The sequence below is a fragment of the Bubalus bubalis genome, chromosome 8, assembly GCF_019923935.1.
Source record: "Bubalus bubalis isolate 160015118507 breed Murrah chromosome 8, NDDB_SH_1, whole genome shotgun sequence".
Classification (NCBI taxonomy): Eukaryota; Metazoa; Chordata; class Mammalia; order Artiodactyla; family Bovidae; genus Bubalus; species Bubalus bubalis.
Window position 1 is genome coordinate 92,600,542 of NC_059164.1, and position 27,402 is coordinate 92,627,943.

The 27,402-nt window shown below is 47.8% G+C and overlaps 1 protein-coding gene across 1 annotated transcript; it reads left to right on the top strand.

Moving 5' to 3' along the window:
* The first annotated feature begins 3,162 nt into the window (after positions 1-3,162).
* Positions 3,163-22,664, top strand: TSPAN33 (tetraspanin 33). The gene is made up of 8 exons (XM_006074372.4): positions 3,163-3,406; positions 16,454-16,511; positions 17,177-17,304; positions 17,645-17,719; positions 19,139-19,234; positions 20,757-20,885; positions 21,285-21,446; positions 21,632-22,664. Exons 1-8 carry the CDS (start codon positions 3,305-3,307, stop codon positions 21,731-21,733), a joined length of 852 nt encoding a protein of 283 aa, XP_006074434.1. The 5' UTR covers positions 3,163-3,304; the 3' UTR covers positions 21,734-22,664.
* The last annotated feature ends 4,738 nt before the right edge of the window (positions 22,665-27,402 follow it).

Sequence of the window (27,402 nt, forward strand, 5' to 3'; positions counted from 1 at the left end):
TCAGCATACTCTCAGCTCCAGCCAAACCAGTCGGCTTATTTTTCACTAAACACACAGTGCTTGTGCTCTCCAGGCTCTGGTTCACCTTTTATTCACCTGGATTATCCTTTCCCCCTCATCTCTGCTCTTCTAAATCTTGTGTTGTGTGTGCTTAGTCACTCAGTTGTGTCCTACTCTTTGCTACCCATGGCCTGCAGCCTGCCAGGCTCCTCTGTCCATGGAATTCTCCAGTCAAGAATACTGGAGTGGGGTGCCATGCCCTCCTCCAGGGAATCTTCCCAACCCAGGAACTGAACCCAGGTCTCCTGCATTGCGTGTGGATTCTTTATCATCTGAGCCACCAGGAAAGCCCCAAATCTTATCCTCCCCTAATTTCACTTGCCATGATATCTTTACTAACTCTCTACCAAATTTGTGTTGTTATCATACTTCCTGACTGGATTCTAAACTCTGCTCAAACAAAATATTGCATTCAGTGAACCCTTCTATGTACCAACTTGTGCTAAGTGACTTGCATGCGTTATCTCATCTAATCCTCACATCAATGTTGTTAGGCCAGCACTCTCCCCATTTAACACCAAAGAAAATGAGGCTCAAGGAGATTAAGCATAGTTTGCCCAACTCATACAGATAACAAGGTTGAAGTCATTGTTTTAGTCTATTTGGGCTGCTATAACATAAATGCCATAAACTGAGTAGCTAACAACAGAAATGTATTTCTCACAGTTCTGAAAGCTGAGAAATCAAAAACCAAGGCACCCTCAGTTCAGTGTTTGGTAAGTTCTCATTTTCTAGTTCATAGGCAGCTATTTTTTCACTGTTCTCACAGGACAGGCAGGGTGAGGGAGCTCTCTGGGGTCTTTTTTACAAGGATACTTATGCCATTCATGTGAAACAGCAAAATGGCTGTCTGGGGAGGCCTTACAAATAGCTGTGAAAAGAAGAGAAGCGAAAAGCAAAGGAGAAAAGGAAAGATATAAGCATCTGAATGCAGAGCTTCCCTGGTGGCTCAGAGGTTAAAGCGTCTGCCTCCAATGTGGGAGAACCTGGTTCAATCCCTGGGTCAGGAAGATCCCCTGGAGAAGGAAATGGCAACCCACTCCAGTATTCTTGCCTGGAGAATCCCATGGAGAAACCTGGTAGGCTACAGTACACGGGGTCGCACAGACACGACTGAGTGACTTCACTTACTTACACTTAAAGAATAGCAAGGAGAGATAAGACAGCCTTCCTCAGCAATCAATGCAAAGAAAGAGGAAAACAACAGAATGGGCAAGACTAGAGATCTAGGCTGTATATTGTCATCCTGCTTATTTAACTTATATGCAGAGTACATCATGAGAAACGCTGGGCTGGAAGAAGCACAAGCTGGAATCAAGACTGCCGAGAGAAATATCAATAACCTCAGATATGCAGATGACACCACCCTTATGGCAGAAAGTGAAGAGGAACTAAAAAGCCTCTTGATGAAGGTGAAAGAGGACGGTGAAAATGTTGGCCTAAAGCTCAACATTCAGAAAACGAAGATCATGGCATCTGGTCCCATTACTTCATGGGAAATAGATGGGGAAACAGTGGAAACAGTATCAAACTTTATTTTTTGGGGCTCCAAAATCACAGCAGATGGTGATTGCAGCCATGAAATTAAAAGACACTCTTTGGAAGGAAAGTTATGACCAACCTAGATAGCATATTCAAAAGCAGACACATTACTTTGCCAACAAAGGTCCGTCTAGTCAAGGCTATGGTTTTTCCAATGGTCATGTATGGATGTGAGAGGTGGACTGTGAAGAAAGCTGAGTGCTGAAGAATTGATGCTTTTGAACTGTGGTGTTGGAGAAGACTCTTGAGAGTCCCTTGGACTGCAAGGAGATCCAACCAGTCCATTCTGAAGGAGATCAGCCCTGGGATTTCTTTGGAAGGAATGATGCTAAAGCTGAAACTCCAGTACTTTGGCCACCTCATGTGAAGAGTTGACTCATTGGAAAAGACCCTGATGCTGGGAGGGATTGGGGGCAGGAGGAGAAGGGGATGACAGAGGATGAGATGGCTGGATGGCATCACCGACTCGATGGACGTGAGTCTGAGTGAACTCTGGGAGTTGGTGGTGGACAGGGAGGCCTGGCATGCTGCAGTTCATGGGGTGGCAAAGAGTCGGACATGACTGAGCGACTGAACTGAACTGAACTGAAAGGCTCCATTCTTATGACCTAAGCACCTCCCAAAGTCTCCATTTCCTAACGCTATAATCATAGGGGTTAGGATTTCAGCATATGAATCTGGGGATAAAATCGATTCAAATGTTCAGTCGACAGCATTCACGTGTGCATTAGATAGCCAGCCCAGGGTCTGTCACCTGTATTGTACTGGTATGTGTCAGATCAGTGTGTTAAAAACGATGTCTGCTCTAGGATCTAGACTTAAATAGTGAGATGGGAATTGAAAGAGTAATGAATTAGGATGGCAGGATTGTTGGTGATGTTTCCAAATTTCCACTATTGGATTATAGTGTTTTGTGAAATAAGCATTTAAAATATATAGTTATTAAACAGGATAGCAGCTCCTCTTAAACAGTCTTAATTGTCATGTGTAGGTTAGTTTTGTCTCTCTGATTTTATTGTCATCAGCCCCCTACCCCGGGGTAGGGGGTGGATTTCTTCTACTCTCTTGTATTCCTACGGCTTTCAACGCATTGCTTAACATGGTGTATGTACTTGTTGATTTTAATGTATGTGTGTTTGCATATATGCACAGCAACTGGGTAGAGGACGTGGGTGTGTGATGACAGTGTGCATTCCTTCTCATCTTTTTTCCCTTGAGTAGCTGAAGCCTGGATGCTTTCCAACTCGGGGGAGGAGGCGGAACTGCTGACCCTTTAACAAGTTGTCCCTCACTGAACAGGTGTCTCCCCCGCCTCTCGGAAAAGAGGGATGGTTGGATACTTAGTGACATCAGAGATCGACCAATGAGAAGTCAGGCTTCGGCAGACGAGCCAATGGGCGGTCGGGGGCGGGCCCGGTTTCCTGGGAGCCCGGCGCGCCAGGCTGGTCCTCCGGCCGCAGCGAAGTCTCCGCCGCTCACGCTGCCAGCCGCAGCTCCCGCGACTCCCGGCGGCTCCAGTGGCGGCGCCGTTCCCTTGCCCGCGCTTCTCCCGGACGCACGGCGCGGGCACCTCCCGCCGCGGCGCAGTTCCCCCGCCGCTTAGGCTCCGGCGGTGGTGCAGCTCATGCCTCCCGGCGCGGAGCGCGCAGGTGGGCCGGCCGCCGTGTGGAGATAGGCCCCCGGGGGCAGCGGCGGCTGGACCATGGCCCGGAGACCCGGGGCGCCGGCCGCCTATGGGGAGGACTTCTCCTTCGTCAGCCCGCTGGTGAAATACCTGCTCTTCTTCTTCAACATGCTCTTCTGGGTGAGTCTTGGGGTTATAGGGGCATCTGGGCTGCAGGGCACTCCCTGGAGGGTTGAGTGGGCTGCCAGCGCTGAGGAGGGGTCGTTCCCGGATGCCCGGTTCAAGGCGAACGTGGTGAGCGGCACAGTCTAGTTTTCTGGAAAAATCGCACTTTGGGGTAATTTATCCTAGGCAGGGACATCCCCGTGGCGCCTTGACTGCAGAGGGTGTTGGGGTGGAGGGAATGCAAGAGATTCGGTAAAGCTTTATGGGTATTCTCTGGGCTTCGTATGAGGGTCTGTGTCAGGCTAAAAAGGTGGATTTGAGCGGGAGGAGCGGGTTTTCCTGTTGGCCCAAGCAGACGCTTAATACATTCACGATTGGGGGATTTTTCAGGCCTGGGGGCTGGGAGGCCCTGCTGGCAAAGAAAAAAAGAGGAAGCGGGGAACCCAGACCTTTCCTCTCCCTTCCCTCAGAGAGAATGGGTTCAGGGGCTTTCGTCTCTTCCTTTTGCAGGCCTCTGCCGCCCTCCCTCCTCCTCTTCCCTCCAAAGGCTGAGAAAGGACAGGAATGGCCTCCAGGTGTGGGTGTTTTTCCTAGAACTCTCCCAAACTTTGCCCACCTTTCTCAGGACCAGGCTCCATCCTCTGGAGTTTGATATTATTTCGCTTCTTTAAGACCGGGGCAAGTCCAGGGGTCCTTTCAGAATCTTCTGATTGGAACTGAAAAAGTAGAAAATGTCGGTCTGGGGCTGCCTCGATTCCCACCCCCAGTCTGCCTTCAATTGTTGACTTGAATAACCTGGGCAATATGTTCACCTCTGTGGGCCTCAGTCTCCTCCTCCATAAAAATCAAACCCAGCATGATCAAGGATGCTGGAAATTCTCTGCTGGAGCTGAGAATGCAGCTGGGCCAGATGATGAAATGCTAGCTCAGTCCTGTTTCATGTCTCGAGAGTCCCTGAGCCTCTCTGGGTTTGAGAACATGGGGAGATCCATCTCCACCCCCGTCACATTCCCCAGTTTCTCTTCCAGCACCAACGACACCAGAGCTGCTGCTGCTCTAGGAGTCCATTACACTTGCCCACCTCTGCTTGAGACCTAAAGTTCAGACTTGCAGGAGGGAGGAGTCTACGTTTCCTAGGAGAAGGAGCAGACTAGGCAGCTAAGCCAGTTGCTGGAAAGGTTTCACGGGGGCCATGGTGTGAACAGACACAAAGTACATAAGTGCCAGCCTGTTGGGAAAAATGAGAGAAATCCCAGAGGGTGGCGATGACAGCTCACTCTCAGCCATTGTACTGGGAAAAACGAAGTTTGAACTCCTAACAAATTCTCAGTTCGGCAACTGGCAAAAAAAACAACTAGAAGACATCTTGTCTAGAGCTCTGCATTTTATATATAAGAAAGCCAAACCATAGAGATGTTCTTTTATCCTATGTCAAAAAGGGGGTTAGTGGGCTTGACCTGGTGATTTCTCTACTGAACCACAGGGGAAGTCCTTGGTTGCTGCTGTCACTGGGGTGTTAGCAGTATTGGTAGTTAACTAGTCAACGCCAGTTTCAGTTGGTGGCTAGGGAAGAAAATCTCACCACCACTCTGTCAGGCTGGGGGATGTCCTAAGGGGAAGCCCCACACCTAAGGGCAAATTCCAGAGAACCCTCTTACATGCCCACTGAGTATGCCAGGCCAATGACACGCCATCTTTAGAGCCAGCACTAGCATCCCAGGGAACTCAGGTCCTTGTTCTAACTTCCTCTGTCAATCATGACTTTGCATGCAACTCCGTTGCAGCCTTCGGCGCTTCACTCTTATCTGTGCACCCTAGCAACAACAGCTGGGTGCATCTGTTACACTTGCCTTCACGGTCATTTTCCTGGACTTCCCCCACTCTATCCCTTTTACCAGATAAGTGACTTTGGGAGGTCACAGAAAGGGAGAGAGTTTGGCTCCATAGACCCGTTTTTCTTGGTTCCAATGCTTCATTCAAGGTCAGAGGACCTGGCTAACCAAGCTGGAAGCATCCCAAATTAGAGAAGCCCCCCTTCTTGGCCCTATTTGAGACTCATAAAAAGTCAGAGGCACTAGAAATAGCACACCGAAGGACAAGAGGCCCAATTTCTTTTTGGCACCAACTTACTGTGTGACCCCAAGCCAATATATGTGTGTCTCTGTCCTTAAGCTTTCTCCTCTAAAGGAGAAATTTTTTTCTGCCTCTGTGAACTATTTAAAGAGGAATGTCACTCTGGGGACTGTTTTCTTTCTTCAAGACCTGGGGCTAGCTCTAAGGATGCACCTTTCTTGTGTCCTGGGACCCTTGGGACATCGACCTTTGCAGGGGACAGTATTTTTTTGGCATTACTGAATGCCACTTCTCCCCCAGGTCTGGACTCATAGAGTTAATCCCACATATGGTCAGTGGGAGATGAAGAGCTGTTTCCCCAGATCAGGGGTCATTTTTCTTCCCATCCCCCTTTAGGGACTGATTATGGTGATTTCTTTCTTTAGGTTTCTCCACCATCTTAATCGGAGAAGGCAATGGCATCCTAACTCCAGTACTCTTGCCTGGCAAATCCCATGGACAGAGGAGCCTGGTGGGCTGCAGTTCATGGGGTCGCTAAGAGTCAGACACGACTGAGCGACTTCCCTTTCACTTTTCACTTTCATGCATTGGAGAAGGAAATGGCAACCCATTCCAGTGTTCTTACCTGGAGAATCCCAGGGACGGGGGAGCCTGATGGGCTGCCGTCTGTGGGGTCGCACAGAGTTGGACACGACTGAAGTGACTTAGCAGCAACCATCTTAATCAAATTCCCCTTTCCTACTCAGGAGGCACCCATGGTTGGGATTGTCAGCCAACTCCTATTCCAGGGAGAGTGTATGTTCTGGCCAGGCGCCGGGGAGGTGTGGATGGATGGTGTTTGCATCTGTGCCTGGGTCACATTGGGAAGGCATCGCCTGGACTCACATGCAGTGGTGATAGTGGTGACCGTGGTGGCAGTGGTTAGCCGTGCTACTTCTCTAGGAGCCCTGACCCTTGGGGCATTTGGAGTCTGACTCAGAAGGCTCCTGGCTCCTATGGGACCAAGACCTGTTCCTTCTGTTCATGCTTCAAATCTCAATTCCTCTTTTGCCTAGGAGTTCTAGTTTTCTTCCCAGAATTGTGCAACTGGGTTACTGATTGTTAGGATTCCATGGCTTGGAGAATTGCCCCAGGATCACAGAAGTTATAGTTTAGTCTTTCCGTTAAGAAGTAGCTGACTTTCCTTACCTCCTTGTATTAGACAGCTCTGTGCAGAGGGAATGAGGGCTTTTCTAGTGGCTCAGTTGGTAAAGAATCCGCCTGCGGTGCAGGAGACTGCTTGCAATATAGGAGACCCTGGTTTGATCTCTGGGTCAGGAAGATCCCCTGGAGAAGGAAATGGCAACCCACTCCAGTATTCTTGCCTGGAGAATCCCATGGACAGAGGAGCCTGGTGGGCTACAGTCCATAGGGTCACAAAGAGTTGGACATGACTGAACACAACCTTCTGTCTGTCCGTGCAAAGGGAAGACAGTGGGCTGATACACCACGCTTTGTCAGCTTGGGCATACGTTGGCAGGAGCATTTTCATTGCTGCCCACAGCAACCATCTCCCTCCTTGCTGATCCTTTTCCCACCCAGGGCAGCAGTTGGCGTAACTTCTGAGTCAGGCAAAGCCTAGAAGCTCAGCTCTCCTGCCTCTGTGTCTCAGCTGAGCCTTCCTTAGAGGCGATGCCTCAGGACTCCCCCTGCCCCGGCACCTTGTGCATGTTTTGATCGTCAGATCTTTTTTTTTTTAACCTGTGCCCCAATTATGCATTTCTTTATGTCTTCCCCTCTAGGCTCCTGAGGGTAGAGACTGGCTTATTTACTTCTGGATTCTCAGCGCCCAAGCTATGTTTGGCAGAGAGTGGGTACTTATTGAATGTTTATTGAGTGGTGAACGAGGGATCAGAGCCTATGGGGTGGAATCAGGATGCCCTTCCTCCCTTCTTATGGACACTAGTCTGTCAGGATGCAGCACAACCTTAAGTCCTCAAGCATCCTTAATTCTTAATTGGGGTTGCATCCTGTGTTCTCTTCTGCAGTGGGTCTGGCACCCTTCCCTCAAGCCGGGTTAGAAAAAATGGCAGCCATGCCCTCCATCATCTCCCTCAGGGCCATGCCTGATTACTGCCCATAGCACACATGGACCCATCCAGGTCTTCCCTGGGCTGATCCAGGGTTCTGATGAGGTATCTCCTTCAAGAAATTCACCTTCCCGCCTACTTCCACTGTATTGGAATCCCTAGGGGATTCAGAATGCTCCCCCCAAACCACCTTCAGCACTATCTGTTGTAGTCTGGCTCAGAAGCCACAAGGAAATGATCAGGCATTGAGCCTGGCAAAAGCCCCTCCTGAGTGCCCGGGTCCCTTCCTGCCCATGCCACCCCCACCTTTACCACCATGCAAGCGTGGGCACACAAACACACACACACACACACAACTACCTACACATGTTAGGAGATAGAGCCCATTTCCTCCCCCATATTTTCCCTCCTTTCCCTATAGACTAGGCAGGCTGCAATAAACAAATTATCACATTATTTTTTATAAAACAACACCACCACCACCAAGAATGAAGACAGAACCACACTCTTTGTTGTCAGGTCACACACATGCCTTCTTAACTCCCTAAATAGCTCTGTTTGCCTTGTACCAAGTAGAAAATCATAGACTTCAAGCAGCTTTTAAAAAGGATAAAAGAGAAGCATCTCTTAGAGTTTCGGTAGCAAGCTATGTGTCAGGCTGGCGACTCCAGGCTGTGAGTCTGAGTGTTTATACCACTATGAGCCCTTGTGAACTTCCCTTCCTCGTTTATAACCTTGGAAAACCAAAACCAGCCGTGGCCTAAAAGGAGCTAAAGAGTTGGCCCAGACGTTGGAGAGGAAAGAGCTCTGTGGACTCCACTCCAGCCGAGGAAAGAGCCCTAGGGACTCCACTCCAGCTGGACAATTCCATCCTATCCAGCGGGAGAGAGCCAAACAGTCAGTCCCACATGCAGAGTTTCCACCTTAGAAATCCCAGAACAGTGGTGCCAGGATGGCTGCTGAAGGACTGGTGTGTGCAGATCCCAGGTAGTGAGAGAGGGGGCCCTGCTTTAGGGCTCACAAGCTATGATTTTTTTTATTTCATCCAGAAATAAGGACAGAAAGGACTGAGAAGTGGGAGGTGCAGACCCCTCCCTCCCAACATCCTTCTGGCAGTGGGTGGAGGGGACAGTGGTTTGAGCCCCATGCAGGGAATCACTCTACTCCCAGCTGTCTCCCACTGCCACCATCAAGAAAAGAGGGGGAAAGATTCATTCCAAAGAAAAGGTGAGACAGATCCACCCAGTTCATGCAGACTAGGCTTTCTATTTTAATTTTTAAAAATTTTTTCAAGATTTTATGTGGGCCATTTTTTACTAATAAAAGTCTTTACTGAATTTGTTACATTATAATATCTGTTTTATGTTTTGGTTTTTTGGCCATGAGACATGTGGGATCTTAGCTCCCTGACCAGGGATTGAACCCACGCCCCTTGCATTGGAAGGCAAAGTCTTAACCACTGGACCACCAGGGAAGCCCCTAGATTGGACTTTAGAATGTGGAAGGTGGACAGGCCAGGCTTCCTCTCGGGGGCTGGTGGGCCCTAGTGGTGATGCCCCATTGGCCCCTTTCAGGCATGGCTCCGGCACTTCCCTCTGGGTCCTATAGGGCCCTCCTGATGCTATTTTACTTCCCCGGCCTGAGCCCCGCCGTTCGGAGATTACCAGCTGCTCACGCAAGACAACTGCAGGCAGCTCCTTCCCACCTCACACGAGGCCCTGAAGTGAACGCACACGCCCTGGAGCTGCTGTGAGGCAAAGCGGGAGGCAGCCATGTGACCAAGGTCATGAGGCTCTGGAGCCATATGGACATACCTTCCAGTCCCACTTTAGCCACTCACTAACTGAGTAAATTCTCCCAACATCAATTCTATAAACTGGAGATCCTACCACCCTCTTGGGCTTGTGGTCATAGTGTGTATACAGCACTTAGTCCAGTGCCTGGCCCTTTAGCCCTCGAAGAAAGGTAGCTATTACCATCGTTGTTAGGATTGGCTCGTCAAGGTCACCTATTGGGGAAGGACTTGGAGAGCTAGGATGAGTGCTCCTCCTGACAAGTGACAGGTGTGTGGGGACTCAGCCTAGGCCAGGGCCAACCTTAAACCTGACTTCCTTCAGCCTCAGATGCCCCTGCTCACATTCCTGCTGTTAGCCAGAAGGTGATGATGATTAATGGTGTTGTTATATTTTAAAGTTTACAGAGATGTTTCCTATATATCATAGGAACAGAGATTCCACTGTTGTCCGAGGACCTTCCCCAGGTCCACTTCTCAGAGCTTTTCACATTGCATTGGTTTTAATCCAATGGAAACAGACTCAAGAGCTAATCTGCCTGTAATTATGGACATTCGAGCCAGTAGCTCTCTTGTCCAGGACCTTACCTGGGGGCCCTTCCCACTTGGTGCTGATGGCTGTGAATTAGTGTGCCAGGGGCTGGAATAAGGGTTTTCCTCACAAACATCAGTTCATGACTGTCTTTTCCTGATTTACAGGGGGGAAAATAAGGTCAAATAATGGAGTGACTTTTCTCTGTTTTCAGTTATCTCCCATCTTCTCTCCAAGACCACAGCTGCTTATCTGCCGTCAAGGGCACAGGGAAGAGGACACGTTAGCAGCAAGCCTTCTGGAAAACTAGGAAACTATTTAGAGTATTGCCATACTATTTTATGAGACGCTGAGACATGTGGCTAACAATCAAATCATCTGTTAGTAAAATTGTTCCTTATTTCTAGGGTAGAAATTAGTATGTCGTTTCCTCTCGTGACATATTGAGAAGGACACATTATCTATGTTAATACTCCTGTCAAAAATACATCATCTGGATCAGATTGGGAAGAAACAATCCAACATCCAAACTGAGGGATGTTAAGCCAAACCACTGGCCTGGACTTATGAAAAAAAAAAAAAAAAAAAGTCAGTATCAAAAGGAAAAATATCAGAACATGCATTGGCAATGATGTGGAAAAATTGGAATCCCATACATTGCGGGTGGGAATGTGAAATGGTGCAGCTACTGTGGAAAAAGCTTGGTAGCACCTCAAAAAATTAAATATAGAATTACCCTACGACCTGGCAATTCCACTCCAGGGTCTATACCCAAGAGACAGCAAACAGGAAGTACTCAGACAAAAACTTGTAGATGGATATTCATGGCAACACTATTCACAGTAGCCCAAAGGTGGAAACAATCCACATGTCCATCAGCAGATGAATGGAAAAACCAATTGGGTTCTATCCATCCAGTGGGATATTACTAGGCCTTAAAAGGTAATGAAGTCCTGATACATGCTACAACACTGATGAACCTTGGAAAGGTTAGAAGATTGACACCAAGAGCCACATATTATATGATTCCATTTATAGAAAATGTGCAGAATAGGCAAAACCATAGAGACATCAGGTCTGTGGTTGCCAAGGGTTGGAGGAGTGGAGGGAGTTGGGAGTGACCATTTAATGGGTACAGGAATTGTATTTGGGGTGAAGAAACTGTCCTGGAGCCTGATAATGGTGGTGGTTGCCCAGCAATATGAATGTACTTATGGCCACTGAACTGCACCCTTTAAAATGGTTAATTTCGTGGTGTATGTACTTTACCGCAATTTTTTTAAAGTCAGTGTTTTGAGAAACCAAATACAAAGAAAAGAAAAAAACCTGTGAAACTGTTCCAAGCTAAAGGAGACTTGATGCATGGATCACTAACTACATGATTGTTGACTGGAAGCTGAATCAGGAAAAAAGGGGGGGAATGCAGTTATAAAGGACATTATTGGGATAATTGGGCAAAGTTAAATATGAATATAAAGTAGATAGCAGTAGTACCATATTAAAGCTTCAAAAAGAATCTAATATGTCAAGATTGCATTCGGTATACCAAGAGAGCACTGTAGCTTCTCAGTGTCCTGTCACCTGAACATTTTTAAATTCTACTGCCATTTTTTGGTGTAAGGAGAAAACACCCTGATAAAAGTTGTAAAACTGTAGGCAAGTGAATCCCAGTTTAAGAAAATATGATATTACAAACTGTGGATTTACACGACTAACAAATTGAGGGTGACTTTTTTTAAAAAATAGATTTCATTTTTTAGAACAGTGTTAGTTTTTCAGGAACTTTGAGAAGATGGTACAGAGAGTTCCCATATACCCCACATCCAGTGTCTCTTGTTTATTAACATCTTACATGAGTATGATGCTGCTTCCCAGGTGGCACAGTGGTAAAGAATCTGCCTGCCAACACAGGAGACTCAAGAGACACAGGTTCGATCCCTGGGTCAGGAAGATCTCCTGGAGTAGGAAATGACAACCCATTCCAGTGTTCTTGCCTAGAAAATTCCATGGACAGAGGAACCTGGTCAGCTACAGTCCATGGGGTTGGTCTCAAAGAGTCAGACACAATTGAGCACGCACAGGAAAAATCTGGAATGAACTTTTCAGCCAACCTGAAACATTTATTACATTAAGTTCCATGCTTTATTCAGCTTCCCTTAGTTTTTACTTAATGCCCTTTTTGTGTTCTAGGATCCCATCCAGGATACCAAATTTCATTTAGTTGTTATGTCTCCTTAGGTTTTTGTTGGCTGTGGCAGTGTCTCAGAATTTCCTTGTTTTTGAAGCCTTTGACAGTTTGGAAGAGTACTGATCATCTTGTCCCTCTATTGGAACTTGCCTGATGTTTTCTTATAATTATACTGGGGTTATGGGTTTGGGGAAGAAAGACCACAGAAGGGAAGTGCCATTTCACATAATCTCACATATCAATGACCTGTGCGGATGTTGACGTCGATCACCTGGCTGAGGGAGCCAGGCTTCTCCACTGTAAAGTCAGTCTTTTCCCCACCCTTTTGCAGTCTGTTCTCTTCGGAAAGAAGTTACTGTGTGCAGCCCACACTTGGAAGTGGGGAATTGTGTCCCACCTCCCTGACACTGCAGCGAGTGGTAGTCGCTCAGTCATATCTGACTGTGTGGCCCCGTGGACTGCAGCCCGCCAGGCTCCTCTGTCCATGGGATTTCCCAGGCAAGGATACTGGAGTGGGTTGCCATGACCTTCTCCAGACACTGCAGTACCTCCGTAAAATATTTGGAATTCTGTGTGAGAGATTTGTCTTTGCTCTCCCATTTATTAAGTCATTTATATCAGTATAGACTCATGGATATTTATATTTGGGGTAACAATTCCATACTCTCTTGATATCTCTTTGGCATGGCCACACCAATGTGGGGTTTTGTTTTTTTATTTTTGAGCGTTTCCTTACCTTCTGGCACCACAAGATGCTCCAGACTTACCTATTTCCTGCCCCAGTCCTAGGATCAGCCATTTCTCCAAGGAGCCCAGCGGATGGCTATTTTCATTATAAGGTGGTGACTCACCTTACATAAGGATAAAGGTACTGGTGCGGGCAAATTATTTTATATAATTTGATGGACAACTCTTCAGGAACATGCCTTTGGCTGGACTCAGCTATTTTAAAAACTGTGTCTAGCGTTTGAAAGTTTCCAGTGAGGCTTCATTCTAGCCAGAATATGAAAAGCTATTCTAGGAAGAGAAGTGTCTTTATCTCCGTTCTCATCATGAAAGGAGGTCACTGGTGATATTGTGGGATGTCACAAGGATTCTGCAGCAAAGACTGATATGGTGTAGACGGTCCCCAACTGAGATTGGAAATGAGGTTTAGTCCAGATGTTGTCACTGCACCCATGTGCACTTGGTCAAATATCACTTTGCTCTTTTGGCCTCATCTATTAAAAAAAAAAGTGAGTGGTCAGGCTCATTCCTAAGTTTCTATTCAGCTCTCAAATGCTAAGCTAATAACAGCAGTACTCACTTTGGAATGGCAGCAGCTCTGAGGAATTCAGGGTGGGAGATGTGGTCGGGAATAGAAGCGTGAAAGAGCAAGCTGTGACTCCAGGATAAAGGAGCAGATCAATGACAGAAATGCAGAATTTCAGAGGTAGCTAGTGAGCTTCCAAGTAAGCAGGATCATTAATGATATTAAATATTCATGATCATATTAATGTCTTAACTTTATTTTTCACATAACCAGCACCTGCTGCTCTAGATCCCTGGTGAGTGTGCTTGAGGCTGGTGGGTCTTGAACTTGGCTGCATGTTGGAATCACTTGGAATGCATTCAGGAACACTGTGACCTGGGTTCCAATGCCAGAGATTCTGACATACTTGGTTTGGGGTGTAGCCTAGGCATCAGGAATTTCGAAGTTCTCCTCTACAGGCCCCCCCATTTTAATGGCAGCCAACATCAAAAAGCACTGCCTTAGGCTGTAGACGCTCTTGCCCCCTCCCACATAACAGATGTGTCTCCTTAAGGGCAGGGACCACATCTTGCTCATCTTTGCAGTCTTCAGAGTATCTCCTACATAACAGCTGATGAATTGGATTTGGAGAGTGTATTTGTTTCCTATTACTGTTGTTAACAAATTGCCACAAACTGAATGGTTTAATATAACACAAATTAGTTTTCTTATAGTTCTGGAGGTCAGAAGTCCAAAACAGGTCTCATTGAGCTGAAATCAAGACGTCAGCAAGCATGATTCTCTCTGGAGGCTTTAAGGAAGAATCTAGTTCCTTGCCTTCTCCAGCTTGTAGAGGCTGTTCATGGTCCTCAGCTTACAGCACACACTTCAGGCCCTGCTTCTGTTCTCATACACATCTCCTCCTCTACTCTGACCCTCTTGCCTCCTTCTTATAAGGTCCCTTGTGATTATATTGGGCCAACTGGGATAATCTCCCCATCATAAGGTCCTTACGCAAATCACATTTACACAGCCCCACCGGCCATGTAAGGTAACGTTTTCACGGGTTCTGGGAATTAAGACAGGATATCTCTGGGGGGGACACTGTTCTACCTACCGCAGATAGAGACAGAACAGCTGCTATAATTACAAGCCCACCCATGGAATGAACTTACCCTGGGACACATGGCATCTCTTTACTTTCCCTTTCTTATTTTAGCTGTGTGGGGATTTAATCAGAGACTGTCTGTGAAAAGTTATACATGTGAAAATTTAACATGTGAAGAAACAGCGAGGAGCCTGTTTAAATAAAGAGCAGATACATATTTTTAAATGACTCAGTAAAGTGATGTTCAGAACCAGAATTGGCTGTGGTGAGTTTTAAAGGGCAGACAGAGATGTCTGATCGCTCTGGCAAAGGGCTTATGTCTCTGGGCTGGCGGGATGACTGGGATCTCTGTTGTGGGTTTTCCTCACCTCCCACCCACTGCCCCTTGCTCCCTGAGCCTGGCTGTGCTGTGGGACAAGAAGCCAGCTGGCACCTCCAGCCCCTCCCACAGCTCTCTGCAAGCAGCTCCCTCGCTCCTGGACACACAGTGTGAGGGCCAGCACATAACGCGTGGGGCCCCGAGGCAGAGGTGATGTCAAACGACTGGGGACCAAGGAGAAGGGTCCTAAAAGACATGGTTTTAGACAAGGTTTTCCCATTTCCTGCTGAATGCACTAGCTGGTAGAGTTCGCTAAAGAAAATCTCTCTCTCCTGAGGACTAGTCTGACCTGTTGTCCTGCAATAGGGGCTCAATTCCCTTCTCCCACCAAAGCCCCAAGATGTTTATTCCCAACTGGTCTCTGTCTTGTAGGACAGCGGAGTCCAACCAGCCCTGTCATTCCCCACTGAACTGGTCAAGTTCCTGCTGAGAACTCCCTCCAGCCAGAGCGTGGCCCCAGCTATTGCCATGGTGACAGCCAGCTGCTACTTAGCACCAGCTTGGGAACTGGGCACAAAGGAAGGGTGTGCACACGGGATCACCCTGCACTCCTGGAAGCCTGCGGCAAGGGCACAGAGAAGGCCCCTTTAGGGAGCCCTGGTGGTCTTTGATGAGTTTGTTTTTTCAGAGAGAAGCCAGGAAGTTTGAAAGGTCTAAACTTCTCTGTTTCCACACCCTGGAATCAGACTTTATAAAGTTTCCTTTGTAAGGTAGTTCTGCTATTTTACACCAACGCATTCATGTGCAAGCATTCTTTCATTCTGGTTGCACTTTCATTCTTACATTTGACACCACATTGACCTCCAAGAGGGTTAGAGATCTGGGAGCATCTACTCAGGCCTGCTTCAGCTTGAAGACCTTCCCTTTGAAGTAGCTGGATTCAAATTCAGAACTTCACAGTTTCTATGTGACCCTGGGCAAGTTAAATTCTTTTATTTCATCTTCACAGTAATCTTATTAGATATAGTTGTTTTAAATTCCCATCTTCAGGGACTTCCCTGATGGTCCAGTGGTTAAGAATCCACCTGCCAATGTAGAGGACATGGGTTTGATCCCTGGTCCAGGAATATTCCACATGCTTTGGGGCAACTAAGCCTATATGCCACAACTACTTAGCCTTCGCTCTAGAGCCTGAGAGCTGCAACTACTGAGCCTGTGCGCCTAGAGCCTGTGCTGTGCAACAGAAAAGCCACTGCAGTGAGAAGCCCGAGCACCACAACAAAGAGTAGCCTCCACTCACTGCAGCTAGAGAAAAGCCCACACAGCAACAAAGACCCAACACAGCCAAAAAGAACAATGACATCAAAAAACAAATTCCCAGATACAGAAACTGAAGTTCAGAGAGTTGTCCAGAGTGGGCTCAGATTCACCTCACTCTGAAGCCCATGTTCCTAACTGCTGTTCTGTATTAACCTTGCATTGCCTTAACTTCCTCATCTGTAAGATGGGGAGAATAGCTGCCTCACCAGATAACTCTGTTGTGAGAGTTATATGTGATCATCCTGATACAGGCTTTTCATGGAGGTAATGCCCTGCTGGATTCTATCAACAGTATCACTGGGGAGGAAAAAGATGCTCATTTCTGGTCCAGGAAGAGTCGTCATCCTCCTGTCCTCCAAGGTTACTCATGGCTCTCAGGGCTCCCTGGCTTCCTAAACCTCAGAGTGTGGCTCCTTCCCTGTCTCCACAGGTGATTTCCATGGTGATGGTGGCTGTGGGCGTCTACGCTCGGCTGATGAAGCATGCAGGTGAGCTACAGTTCCTGTCCATCTCCCCATGACTCTCGGCTGCCCCTTTCTCCTCTGCCTCTTTCAGCCCTGGCCCTTCAGCCCTCCTCCACAGCTATGGAGCTATAGGGGGCAGCCACCCTCTAGCCAAATCCTGGTGGCTTACTCTGCTGGCCACCCAAGCCAGTTCTCCTGGATTTCCCCAAGCTCCCACGAATCTTCTGAGATCTGCCTGCAATTTAGGCTTAGGGCATATCTAGGGAAGAAGGTAGGCTTCTGGGTGCAAAGACTAACCAGAGGCTTCAGCCCTCCCTTCACTATGTTCCAGAGAAACTCAACCTCCATTCCTATTCCTCTACACGAAGTCTCCAGGAAACAGAATGTGCAAAAGCCAGCAAGCCTAATGCCATTCTAATTCTTTTCTGGGGCGAAAGTGGTTCCTCCTCTCTCAAGCCTGGGAATAAAGGCTCTTACTTTGTTAGTTCCTCAAATTAAAGGCCACAGACTGTTCTGGGCCCTTGGTGTTCTCCCTGTGGGAGAGCAGTACTGCTCCCTGTAACCTTTACCTAGCCACACTGGAGAGTCCCCCACCAGGGGAGGAGGATAGTTCTGGGGGCACCCCACCCCACCCCTGGCACCCTGCTCAGTGGGCACCAGCTCAGACTGAGAGCCCCCCCCCCCCCCAGAGGCGGCGCTGGCCTGCCTGGCTGTGGACCCGGCCATCCTGCTGATCGTGGTGGGCATCCTCATGTTCCTGCTCACCTTCTGCGGCTGCATCGGATCTCTCCGCGAGAACATCTGCCTCCTGCAGACGGTGAGTGGTCAGGGGCGACCCCCTGGGAAGGCCCGGGCCCTTCCTCCCTGTGCTTCTTCCTGAAACCTTTCAGTTTGTTTTGTCCCTTGCTGACCCCTGGTCTGTGCTGGCCACTCCTCCCTGTGGAGCTCAGCCCAGGTAACCCAGCAAGGGCGAGCACCCCCAGGACAGCGTCCCAGAGGCAGCTGGGGTGTGGGGTGGGGGTGTCCGGGAGAAGTGGCCTGTGGGGTGGGGGGTGTCCGGGAGAAGTGGCCTGTGGCCCCCAGGCGTCCCTGTGGCCCTGGGAAACCCCTGCCCAGCGCAGTAACAGACTGCCTCCTCTTGCCATGCTCTCCCACAGTTCTCTCTCTGTCTCACCATCGTGTTCCTGCTACAGCTGGCAGCTGGCGTCCTGGGCTTCGTCTTCTCAGACAAGGTAACTCGGAGTCACAGGCCTACTCAGATGTGAACCAGAGGAAGGAAGGGAAGGTTCCTGCCTGTGCTCAGCCTGACTAATTAACCACAGTGGTCCTTCCCCTGAGGAGCATTAGCCTTTGAAAGACTGTCCTTAGGGATGAATGGATGCCCTTTAAAGTCACCATATTTAAAGAGGATTTCAAGATTGTAAGGTGTTTTCCTCTGACAGTCTGAGAGGCCAACAGGGAAATAAATTCTATGAACCCAAAGTTAAAATAGTCTGCAAACTTTAATGGCAAATGATTGAGTAAAATTCAGTTATCAAGTGGGTCACAGACAACATGAAGAGCCTTTTATTTCTTTAAAAAATTATTTATTGGGATAAACAAACGTAAGAAATGGGGGAAGTAAACAAGACTTTGAACAGCTCTCACCATATCTGGAAGTGGTCTGCCATTCAGTGGCAGCCCTTTTAATTAAAAACCAGAATTTCTTTCCAAAAGGGCAGATGATTGCCAGGGGCAAGTATAGGACTATGGATAAGAAATTTTGAGAAAAGTAATGAAGCAGGAAGGAAGACAGCATGCTTAAACTATGAAATTGAGAGCCACTGAGTCAATTCAGAGTGTTCTAGTAAAATCCTAAAAATGATACAGAGTAAAGATCTGTACTCAAAAACATTGGAGAAGACTTTTGAGGGTCCCTTGGACTTCAAGGAGATCCAACCAGTCCATCCTAAAGGAGATCAGTCCTGGGTGTTCATTGGAAGGAATGATGTTGAAGCTGAAACTCCAATACTTTGGCCACCTGATGTGAAGAGCTGACTCATTTGAAAAGACCCTGATGCTGGGAAAGATTGAGGGCAGGAGGAGAAGGGGACAACAAAGGATAAGATGGTTGGATGGCATCACCGACTTAATGGACATGAGTTTGGGTAAACTCTGGGAGCTGGTGATGGACAGGGAGGCCTGGCGTGCTGTGGTCCATGAGATCGCAAAGAGTTGGACACGACTGAGCGACTGAACTGAACTGAAAGAGATGCAATTCTCTTATGTCCACTAGAGGTCAGTGTCTTAGCTCAGTAAGTCCTTTCTACTAAAAAACAATCCACCCCCTCAACACACACAAACTAGTTTCACTGCTTTACATCAGTCAAGTATTTTGTGTAATAGTACTCAGAAATAGATAAATATTGGCTTATCTTGAAATGTGGCTCTGAGACATGGCAACAGCAGATCAGCATTTTTCTTGCCCACAGGTACCAGGGAGCCCAGGGATGCATGGGCTTCGGAACTGGCCCTCTTCCCTGCTAGGACTTGGTTCTGACTTCAAGGTTGACTTAAAGAAAGAAAGATGAGCACCGTCTATTGCTGTTTCTGCAGGGAAGCAGGTTAGGGGCTAGTCCTGTGTTCTGATTCCCTCCTCATGTTCCTGGCAGGTGCGGGGCAAAGTGAGTGAGATTATCAATAATGCCATCGTGCACTACCGAGATGACTTGGACCTTCAGAACCTCATAGATTTTGGCCAGAAGGAGGTACGGGTTGAGGAGGGGGGTGGTCATCTAGTGGTCTGGGAAGCTACGGGTAAACGTTAATGCTATCCCAAGAGACAACTCACCCTCAAGGTCTGTGGGCTTTTTCATTACCTGATAGGTAATGGATTCTGGGAAAGGGTTTGGGAAAAAAGCCACATATAGCTTTAAAAGTAATTTTACTGGCACAGAACAGTATATATAGTAATTTACCAATTGTGTAAAAGAGGAAAGAATATGCACTCATATTTACAAAAGGAATATGGAAGGATATAAAAGAAACCATTATAAGTGGTTACTCATGGGGATCTGGCAGCTTTTTTTTAATATCACCAATTAGTTACATTTTTAAAATTGTGGTAAAATATACATAATATCAAATTTACCACTTTAAGTGTACAGATCTGTAGCACTAAGTACATTCACACTGTTGTATAGCCACCATCACTATCCATCTCCAAAACTTTCCTCCCAAACTGAAACTCCATACCCATTAAACACTAACTCTCCAATGCCCCACTCCTCCTAAAAACCACCATTCTATTTTCTGTCTCTGTGAAATTCTGTCTCAATGAATACTGTTTGTCCTTTTGTGACTGGCTTGTTTCGCTTAGCATGTCTTCAGCATTCATCTATGTTGTGGGTTGTGCCAAAATTTCCTTTATAAGGCTGAATAATATTCCATCATATGTATATATCACATTTTGTTAATCCATTTGTCTTTTGGTGCACACTTTGGGTCACTTCTGTATTTTGGCTCTTGTGAATACTGCTGCTGTGAGTCAGAAATTATATTTGAAACAAAAGTGCTTTTGAGACCAGTGCTGAGTTCCCCTTCACTTGGTGTAACACCCTTAACTTGGATCCTATTTGCTTTCATGGTGTAATTATGGGTCCACAACATTGAAAAGTCCCCTCCTGTGCTTTCTCTACATTAAGACAAATGTTTGTAGCACTGATCCTTTAATTATTTCAGCCAGTATTTTGGGAACATATCCTTTTGCCAGGCTCTATGCTTCCCTGGTGACTCAGTAGTAAAGAATCCGCCTGCCAATGCAGGAGACATGGGTTCGATCCCTGGGTCGGGAAGATCCCCTGAAGAAGGAAATGGCAACCCACTCTAGTATTCTTGCCTGGAAAATCCCATGGATGGATGAGCCTGGTGGGCTGCAGTCCATGGGGTCACAAAGAGTCGGACACAACTTAGCAACTAAACAGCAAATGCTATGCAAGAGTGCAAAACCAGAAACTGCCCTCAAGGAGCTTATAGTTGAGTGTGTAAAACAAAATATATACACAAGAAGTTATAAAAAACATATAAAGTAATAGAAATTAAGAAAAGATAACTTCTTCAGGTGAAGGTCACTGAAAAGCTTGAGTTCAAAGTTTCAAGGCTGTGTTTAAACACAACTTGAACTTACAAGTAGAAGCTTGCCATAGACTTCTGGTTGCTTTGAGAGTTCCCTGTGTCACCTCAGTGTAAGGGGTGGGGGATTTTTAACCCCTGTGATGGGCTCTGTTGCAGTTCAGCTGCTGTGGAGGGATTTCCTACAAGGACTGGTCCCTGAACATGTATTTCAACTGTTCAGAAGACAACCCCAGCCGTGAGCGCTGTTCTGTGCCTTACTCCTGTTGCTTGCCTACCCCCAACCAGGTGAGCACACGTCCCGCCTCATTTCCTCCCACAGTGATCTGAGTTACTTTCTGATTAGAGCAGCTGCCATCGGGAATCTCCATCCCCAGCTCAGCCAGTCAGTTCTGCAGAAGAACGGTCAGATGTTTTTCTTCACTCCAGTCTGATGGCTTTGTCAATCTTTCACTTCTATAGCCCACTTGGCGGCCCAGAAGGCCCAGGTCTCTAAAGCAAGGAGAACTGAACTCAGACCGCCAGAGGAAGGGAAGTCTGCATTTAGCAACTTCCAACCTAGCATCCTCCACATATATTCTCTAACAATTTAGGAGTTTAGGAAGGGTGGGAGGCCCATCAGCTAGGGCCCCAGAGAAAAAGTTTTAGGAATGGGAGTCCCACTTGGCTTTTGAACTCTCTCCCCAGGCAGTGATCAACACCATGTGTGGCCAAGGTATGCAGGCCCTTGACTACCTGGAAGCTAGTAAAGTCATCTACACCAACGGCTGTATTGACAGATTGGTCAATTGGATACATAGCAACCTCTTCGTACTTGGTGGTGTGGCACTGGGCCTGGCCATCCCCCAGGTAACTTACCTTGTAAAACTGCGGTTCCACAATTCTGTAAAGACTTCTTTAGTTTGGGGGAGGGCACCTGGGACTCAGGCACTAACACTGCTGAAGGGCAGGTGCTGACTGCACTGGGAAGACTGTCAGAGAAAACAAGGCCAGACCTCACGGCTGAGGTCCCAGTTCCTTCTTACCTTTTCCAGCTGGTGGGAATCCTGCTGTCCATGATCCTCGTGAGTCAGATCAAAGATCAGATCAAACTACAGCTCTACAATCAGCAGCACCGGGCGGACCCATGGTACTGAAGATCCGTCCTACACCTCCTCTGTAGGGCAGCAGGCGAGCCTCATCAACCGACGGCAGTGGTTACAGCTGCCGGCACCTAGCGGGAGATTGGATTCCAGCCCTGCAAACCACAGCCCAGCGGGAGGAAGCAAACTCCAGGCAGCAGAAGGCAGGGTGCACAGGTGGCTGTAGTCTGAGAAGGATGTGCCTCCTCTCCTCATCCCAGCTCTCAGCATTGTTATTTTGTATTCTCTCTAACCTCAATCATTTGGGTTTATGTTTTTGTTTTGTCTGAGACAGATGCTTGAGCAACAGCAGTTACACAGAGTTGTGGGGGCACTGGGCTTTTCACCGAGCCATGACAACTGACGGCCCTACTAGGGCTGCTACTGAGCTTGACCAACATACTTAGATTCTTACTGTTGCCAGCAAGCCCTGCCTGGAGTCCAGTTGGCATGATACCAGCTCCAGAAGGGACCGGGGTGGAGCAGGCAGTGAGCCTGGGGGTCGACTGGGGACAGCAGTCTGCATTGGGTAGGAGTGGAAGGCGATGTGTTTACTAACTGCCTGTCCTGCCACCCTCCCAGGTAGTCAGAGTGAGCTACATCCTGCCCCTCCCTCATTTCCATGGAAACGTGGCAGCAAGGGCAAGGGGTACAACAGCAACCAAATTCATCTCTTCTCCTTTCCCTTAAAAAATGTTTGGAACCATAGTCTATATTCTGCAGCCAGCAGAGGTGGGACTGAGCCATAGGCGCCCTTGAATCCCACCCTGTATGGCCCTCCCTGCCCAGTAAGTGGATTTTCTTTTTAAACATTGGCAGTGTGCAGAGAAAGAGAAGTTAACACCCGCCCACCACCGCCATTCCTCTGCAGCAGAGCTCAGTGTAAGCAGGGATCTTGCTGGGGCTGGGGGAGCCAGAAATGGCAATAAAAGTTTGTTGACCTGGACTAGGCTGGACTCGGTGAATTTTCCATTCTGGCAACTAGAAGTTGGGGGGGTGCGGTAGAAGGACCCAGCCGTAGCGGGGGTGGGGTGCGGGGGGAAAAGAGGGAGGCCTCCCTCCAGGAGGGGACGCGACAGTCTCCTAAACGCTACTGTACTTCGCCCGTCCCATCACCCACCCCGCCTCCCTCCAGCAGATGCGTTACTTCCCTTCCACAACTTCGTCCTCTCCGGTTTAAATTAGATGGAGAGATTCCCAATTCGGATATGGGAACAGCGTAATTTTATCCCCAAACACGACGTTAATTTTTTTTTCCGAACGAAAATAAATTAATTTGCTACCCAAAACTTTCCAGATGGGTTAGGTCGATAAATCCCAGTCCAGCCCTCTCGCTGGGAAGGGAGGGGCGGGGGAATGAGGAGCAAGAAGGCCATCTCTTCACTACCAGTCTAGACCCTCTAGCCCTCTCTTCCATCTTTATCTGAAGGAGCTGGGTACCGCGGCCCATCCGGCTTTAGGGAAAACCCAGGAAAAAAAAAAAAATCTTCCATCCGGGCGTGGGGTTTCCTCGCGCGGAGAGAAGCTTGCGAGCCAGGCGGGCAGGGAGGCCGGGCTGGAGCGTCGCGGGGCGGGGCCGGGGCGGGGCCGCGCGGCGCCGTGGGTGGTCCCCGCCCCCGCGGCGGCTAGGCGGGCGCCTCCGCCCCCCGGCCTGGGGGAGAGTGTAGGGCTGCGCGGGAGGGCTTCGGGGTGGGGCTGCGTGACCCCACTACCCGGTGAGTGTCCCCTAAGTCTCCTCGCCACGCTCTGCGGTCGGGGGGCTCACGCTAGGGCCTTGGCCTGGCTGGGAAAGATGGGAGAAGCCGTCCCGCGCTGGGCAGCCTCGCGAGCTGTCTCCCCGCCCCCAGTTTCCCCTAAGCCAGCCTTCTGCTCCTGGAGGGCGCCTTTCCAGCCGCCGCCTGGGGCCCCAGCCAATGTTTAGCTCCAGCTAGTAACAGAACGGAAAGAAAAAATAAAATCTTTCTTTTTTTTTTTTTTTTTTTAAAGTAAGGGCCTTTTATTCTGGGAAAGAAGAGTAAAAGCACGCTGTGATAGAGCCAGAGCGAGGCATTTTTTACTCTTTAACTTGGTGATGCGGACCCAGAAGTCCGCGTTAGGAACTGGGGTGACGCACCTTCCTGGTTTACAGACTTTGAGGAGCTACCTAGTAGGAGACAGTTTATAGCCTCTTGAAGGAAAACACCAGGAACGCTGGTCTGCAGAACCAGGATTCAAATCCAGATTTCTTGAACCCGAACTACTTAAGTCTTTACTGTCTCTCATTATCTAGCCTTCAGGCTTGTACAAAAGGAGTAAGGAATTTCCGACCGAGTACCAGGGCTTATAACACCCTGAGCATTAAATGTGCAGGAGCTTATAGTGCAATTCAGTATTTCTACCTAGATACCTTTCTCAGTGTCTTTTTAGCTTTCTTTCTCTTTGGTCTGATGCTGGGAGAGAAAAGGCCTCAGTTTTTTAAAGGTTTCTCATCATTATTTCACATTTCAATTTAATTTGCTCCCTGAATTTCTATCAGTTTAATAACCCTAGTCTCAAGCATGTGGGGTTAACACGACTGTCTAATTGTTGTTCAGTGGCTAAATCTTGTCCAACTCTTTGCCACCCCCAGGGACTGCAGCACACCAGGCTCCTCGGTCCTCCACTGTCTCCAAGAGTTTGCTCACATTCATGTCCATTGAGTCAGTGATGCTGTTTAATTCATCCTCTGCCTCCCCCTCCTCCTTTGGCCTTCAATCTTTCCCAGCATCAGAGCCTTTCCAATGAGTCACATCAGGTGGCAGAAGTATTGGAGCTTCAGCATCAGTCCTTTCAATGAATATTTAGGGTTGATTTCCTTTAGAATTGACTGGTTTGATCTTCTTGCAGTCCAAGGGACTCTCAAGATTCTTCTCTAGCACCACAATTCAAAAGCATCAATTCTTCAGCTCTCAGCCTTTCTTATGGTCCAGCTCTCACATCTGTACATTACTGCTAGAAAAACCATAGGTTTCACTATATGGACCTTTGTTGGCAAAGTGATATCTGTGCTTTTGTAACATGCTGTCTGGTTTTGTTATAGTTTGAATAGCTAGCAAAGCTAGGCTTCAAAGGTGAGTGAATGGAAGAAGATTGTTGGAGCGATGGAAATCTGGCTGGATGGGCAGAAGTAAAGAGAAAGACCCACCCAAATTATCCAGATCATCTCTCATCTTAAGATTCTTAATTTAACCATATCTATGCTGCTGCTGCTGCTAAGTCGAGTCAGTCATGTCCGACTCTGTGCGACCCCATAGACGGCAGCCCACCAGGCTCCCCCGTCCCTGGGATTCTCCAGGCAAGAACACTGGAGTGGGTTGCCATTTCCTTCTCCAATGCATGAAAGTGAAAAGTGAAAGTGAAGTCGCTCAGTCGTGTCCGACTCTTAGCCACCCCATGGACTGCAGCCTACCAGGCTCCTCCGCCCATGGGATTTTCCAGGCAAGAGTACTGGAGTGGGGTGCCATTGCCTTCTCCGAACCATATCTGTAACGTCCCTTTTACCATTACATATACAGATGTTCCAGAGAAGGCAATGGCACCCCACTCCAGTGTTCTTGCCTGGAGAATCCCAGGGACGGGGGAGCCTGGTGGGCTGCCGTCTATGGGGTCACACAGAGTCGGACATGACTGAAGCGACTCAGCAGCAGCAGCATACAGACATTCTTGGGATTAGGCATGGACATTTTGGGGTGGCCATTATTCAATTTGTCACATCCCCTTCCCACTACATGCATGATTTAAAGGTGGAGGAAATGTAGGAATGAACTGTTGTTGAATATTGGCAAGAGTTTGACATAGGTGTTGTCTGGCTTTCACCTAATAGTTACCTAACGTTCATTGTGTGCTTGCTATGTGTCAGGTACATATTTATTACAAAATTTGATGGGTGAATCCTTAACTGTTTTCTAACTTGTTCCCATTCCAAAGACCAGATTTTTTAACAGGGCCAAGGGCCAGTTTCAAAAAAGGGCAACAGCACATCTGTTCAGAGAGAGTTCTGGTTCGTTATTCTAAAAAGGTCAAGAACATTTTGTAAACCTATGCCTCCCCACCCATTCCCCCAAAACATTAAGGGTAATTAGATATTTCCAAATTGCCATAGATAAAACACTCAGAGAGGGGTAACCACACTGTAGAACCGAGGTTGGAAGTCAAGCTCTCTAGTGTCTCCTCACTACCATACCAGGAACTTGGTCAATCACATGAATGGAATAGCATAGAGATTCCAGAAATGGTTTTAATCTTCTGTACTCTCTGACTAATCAACAAGAAGCCGCACAATGATGAGAGGAAGGGGTCATCACTAATAAAAGTTGTCAGGACACATGGATTACATTATGGAAGAGAAGTCACTACGATTCATATCTCACATCATACACTGCAATTCATTCCAGAGGGTAAAAGAATATTTTAAAGCAAAACAAACAAGGAGAATGAAAATCAGAATGTCCTTATGTGTTCTAGCAGTCGAGAACTAGAGTGGACAGCTTTTTGTGCCTCTGCCCAGCTCACAGGGATTCTTCCCTCTTTGGAAACTGGCCCCCCTAACCCCCAAGCCATAGGGGTGAGTCTTGAGAAGCTGTGTTTGTACTGTAAGATTTGGTCTCCTGGACAGAATTGACTGGATCAAGCTTGGGCACTGTGTTAGTATCCTAGGACTGCTGTAACAAAGTATAGTTGACCCTTGAACAATGTAGGGGTTGGGGCACCAACATCCTTTATAGTTGAAAATCCCCAGAGAACTTGATGGTCAGCCTTCTGGATCCACAGTTCCACATCTATGAATTCAATCAACCCTGATCATATGGTACTGTGGGAAGTATCTATTGAACAAAACCCATGTATAAGTGAACCAGTGCAGTTCAAACCCGTGTTGTTCAAGAGTCAACTCTACCACAAACTAGATAGCTTACAGCAGAACTTATTGTCTTATAGTTCTGAGAGCCAGAGTTCTGAGACCCTGTTGGCAGGATCGTGCTCCCTCTGGCCTCTAGGAGAGGATTCTTCCTCACTTGCCTCTTCCAACTGCTGATAGCCCTAGGCGTTCCTTGGCTTGTGGTAGCATAACTGCAACCCCTGCCTCATTTTTACATGGTGCTCTTCCTTCTGAGTCTGTGTTCCAATTTCTCCTTCTTATAAAGACACCAGTTATATTGGGATAAGGGCCCACCCGACTCCAGTATGACCTCATCTTAATTACCTCTGCAGCCACCCTATATCCAAATAAGGCCACATTCTGCACTACTGGAGGGGTAAGGATCCAGCATATCTTTTGAGGGGAACACAATTTGACTCATAACAGGCCTCTAGCCTAAACTGTGCCAGAGTTCCCTCCGTGGGACTTTGGAACTGAAAATGAGATTCTGGTCACAGCCTGGGCTGACTGGTCTGGTGGAGAAAGAGGAGACAAAAGGAATCTGAGACTCAGCTTCTCAACACCGTATAGACTGAGTAACAGAGAAAGTCTGTTTGCAGAAAGCAGAATGAAACAGATTGGGGGTGGGGCAGAGGAAGGCGGGCCGAGGAAGGATCCTCCTGGAAGCAGCTTTCACTGTGGTCCTGCCATGTTTCTGCAGCTCCACGGCTGTCCTGTCTTGGACTCCCGGAGACACTCTGTGTACTCACAGAAAAGCCCACTTTATTTGCTTAAGGAAGTTCAACTGGAT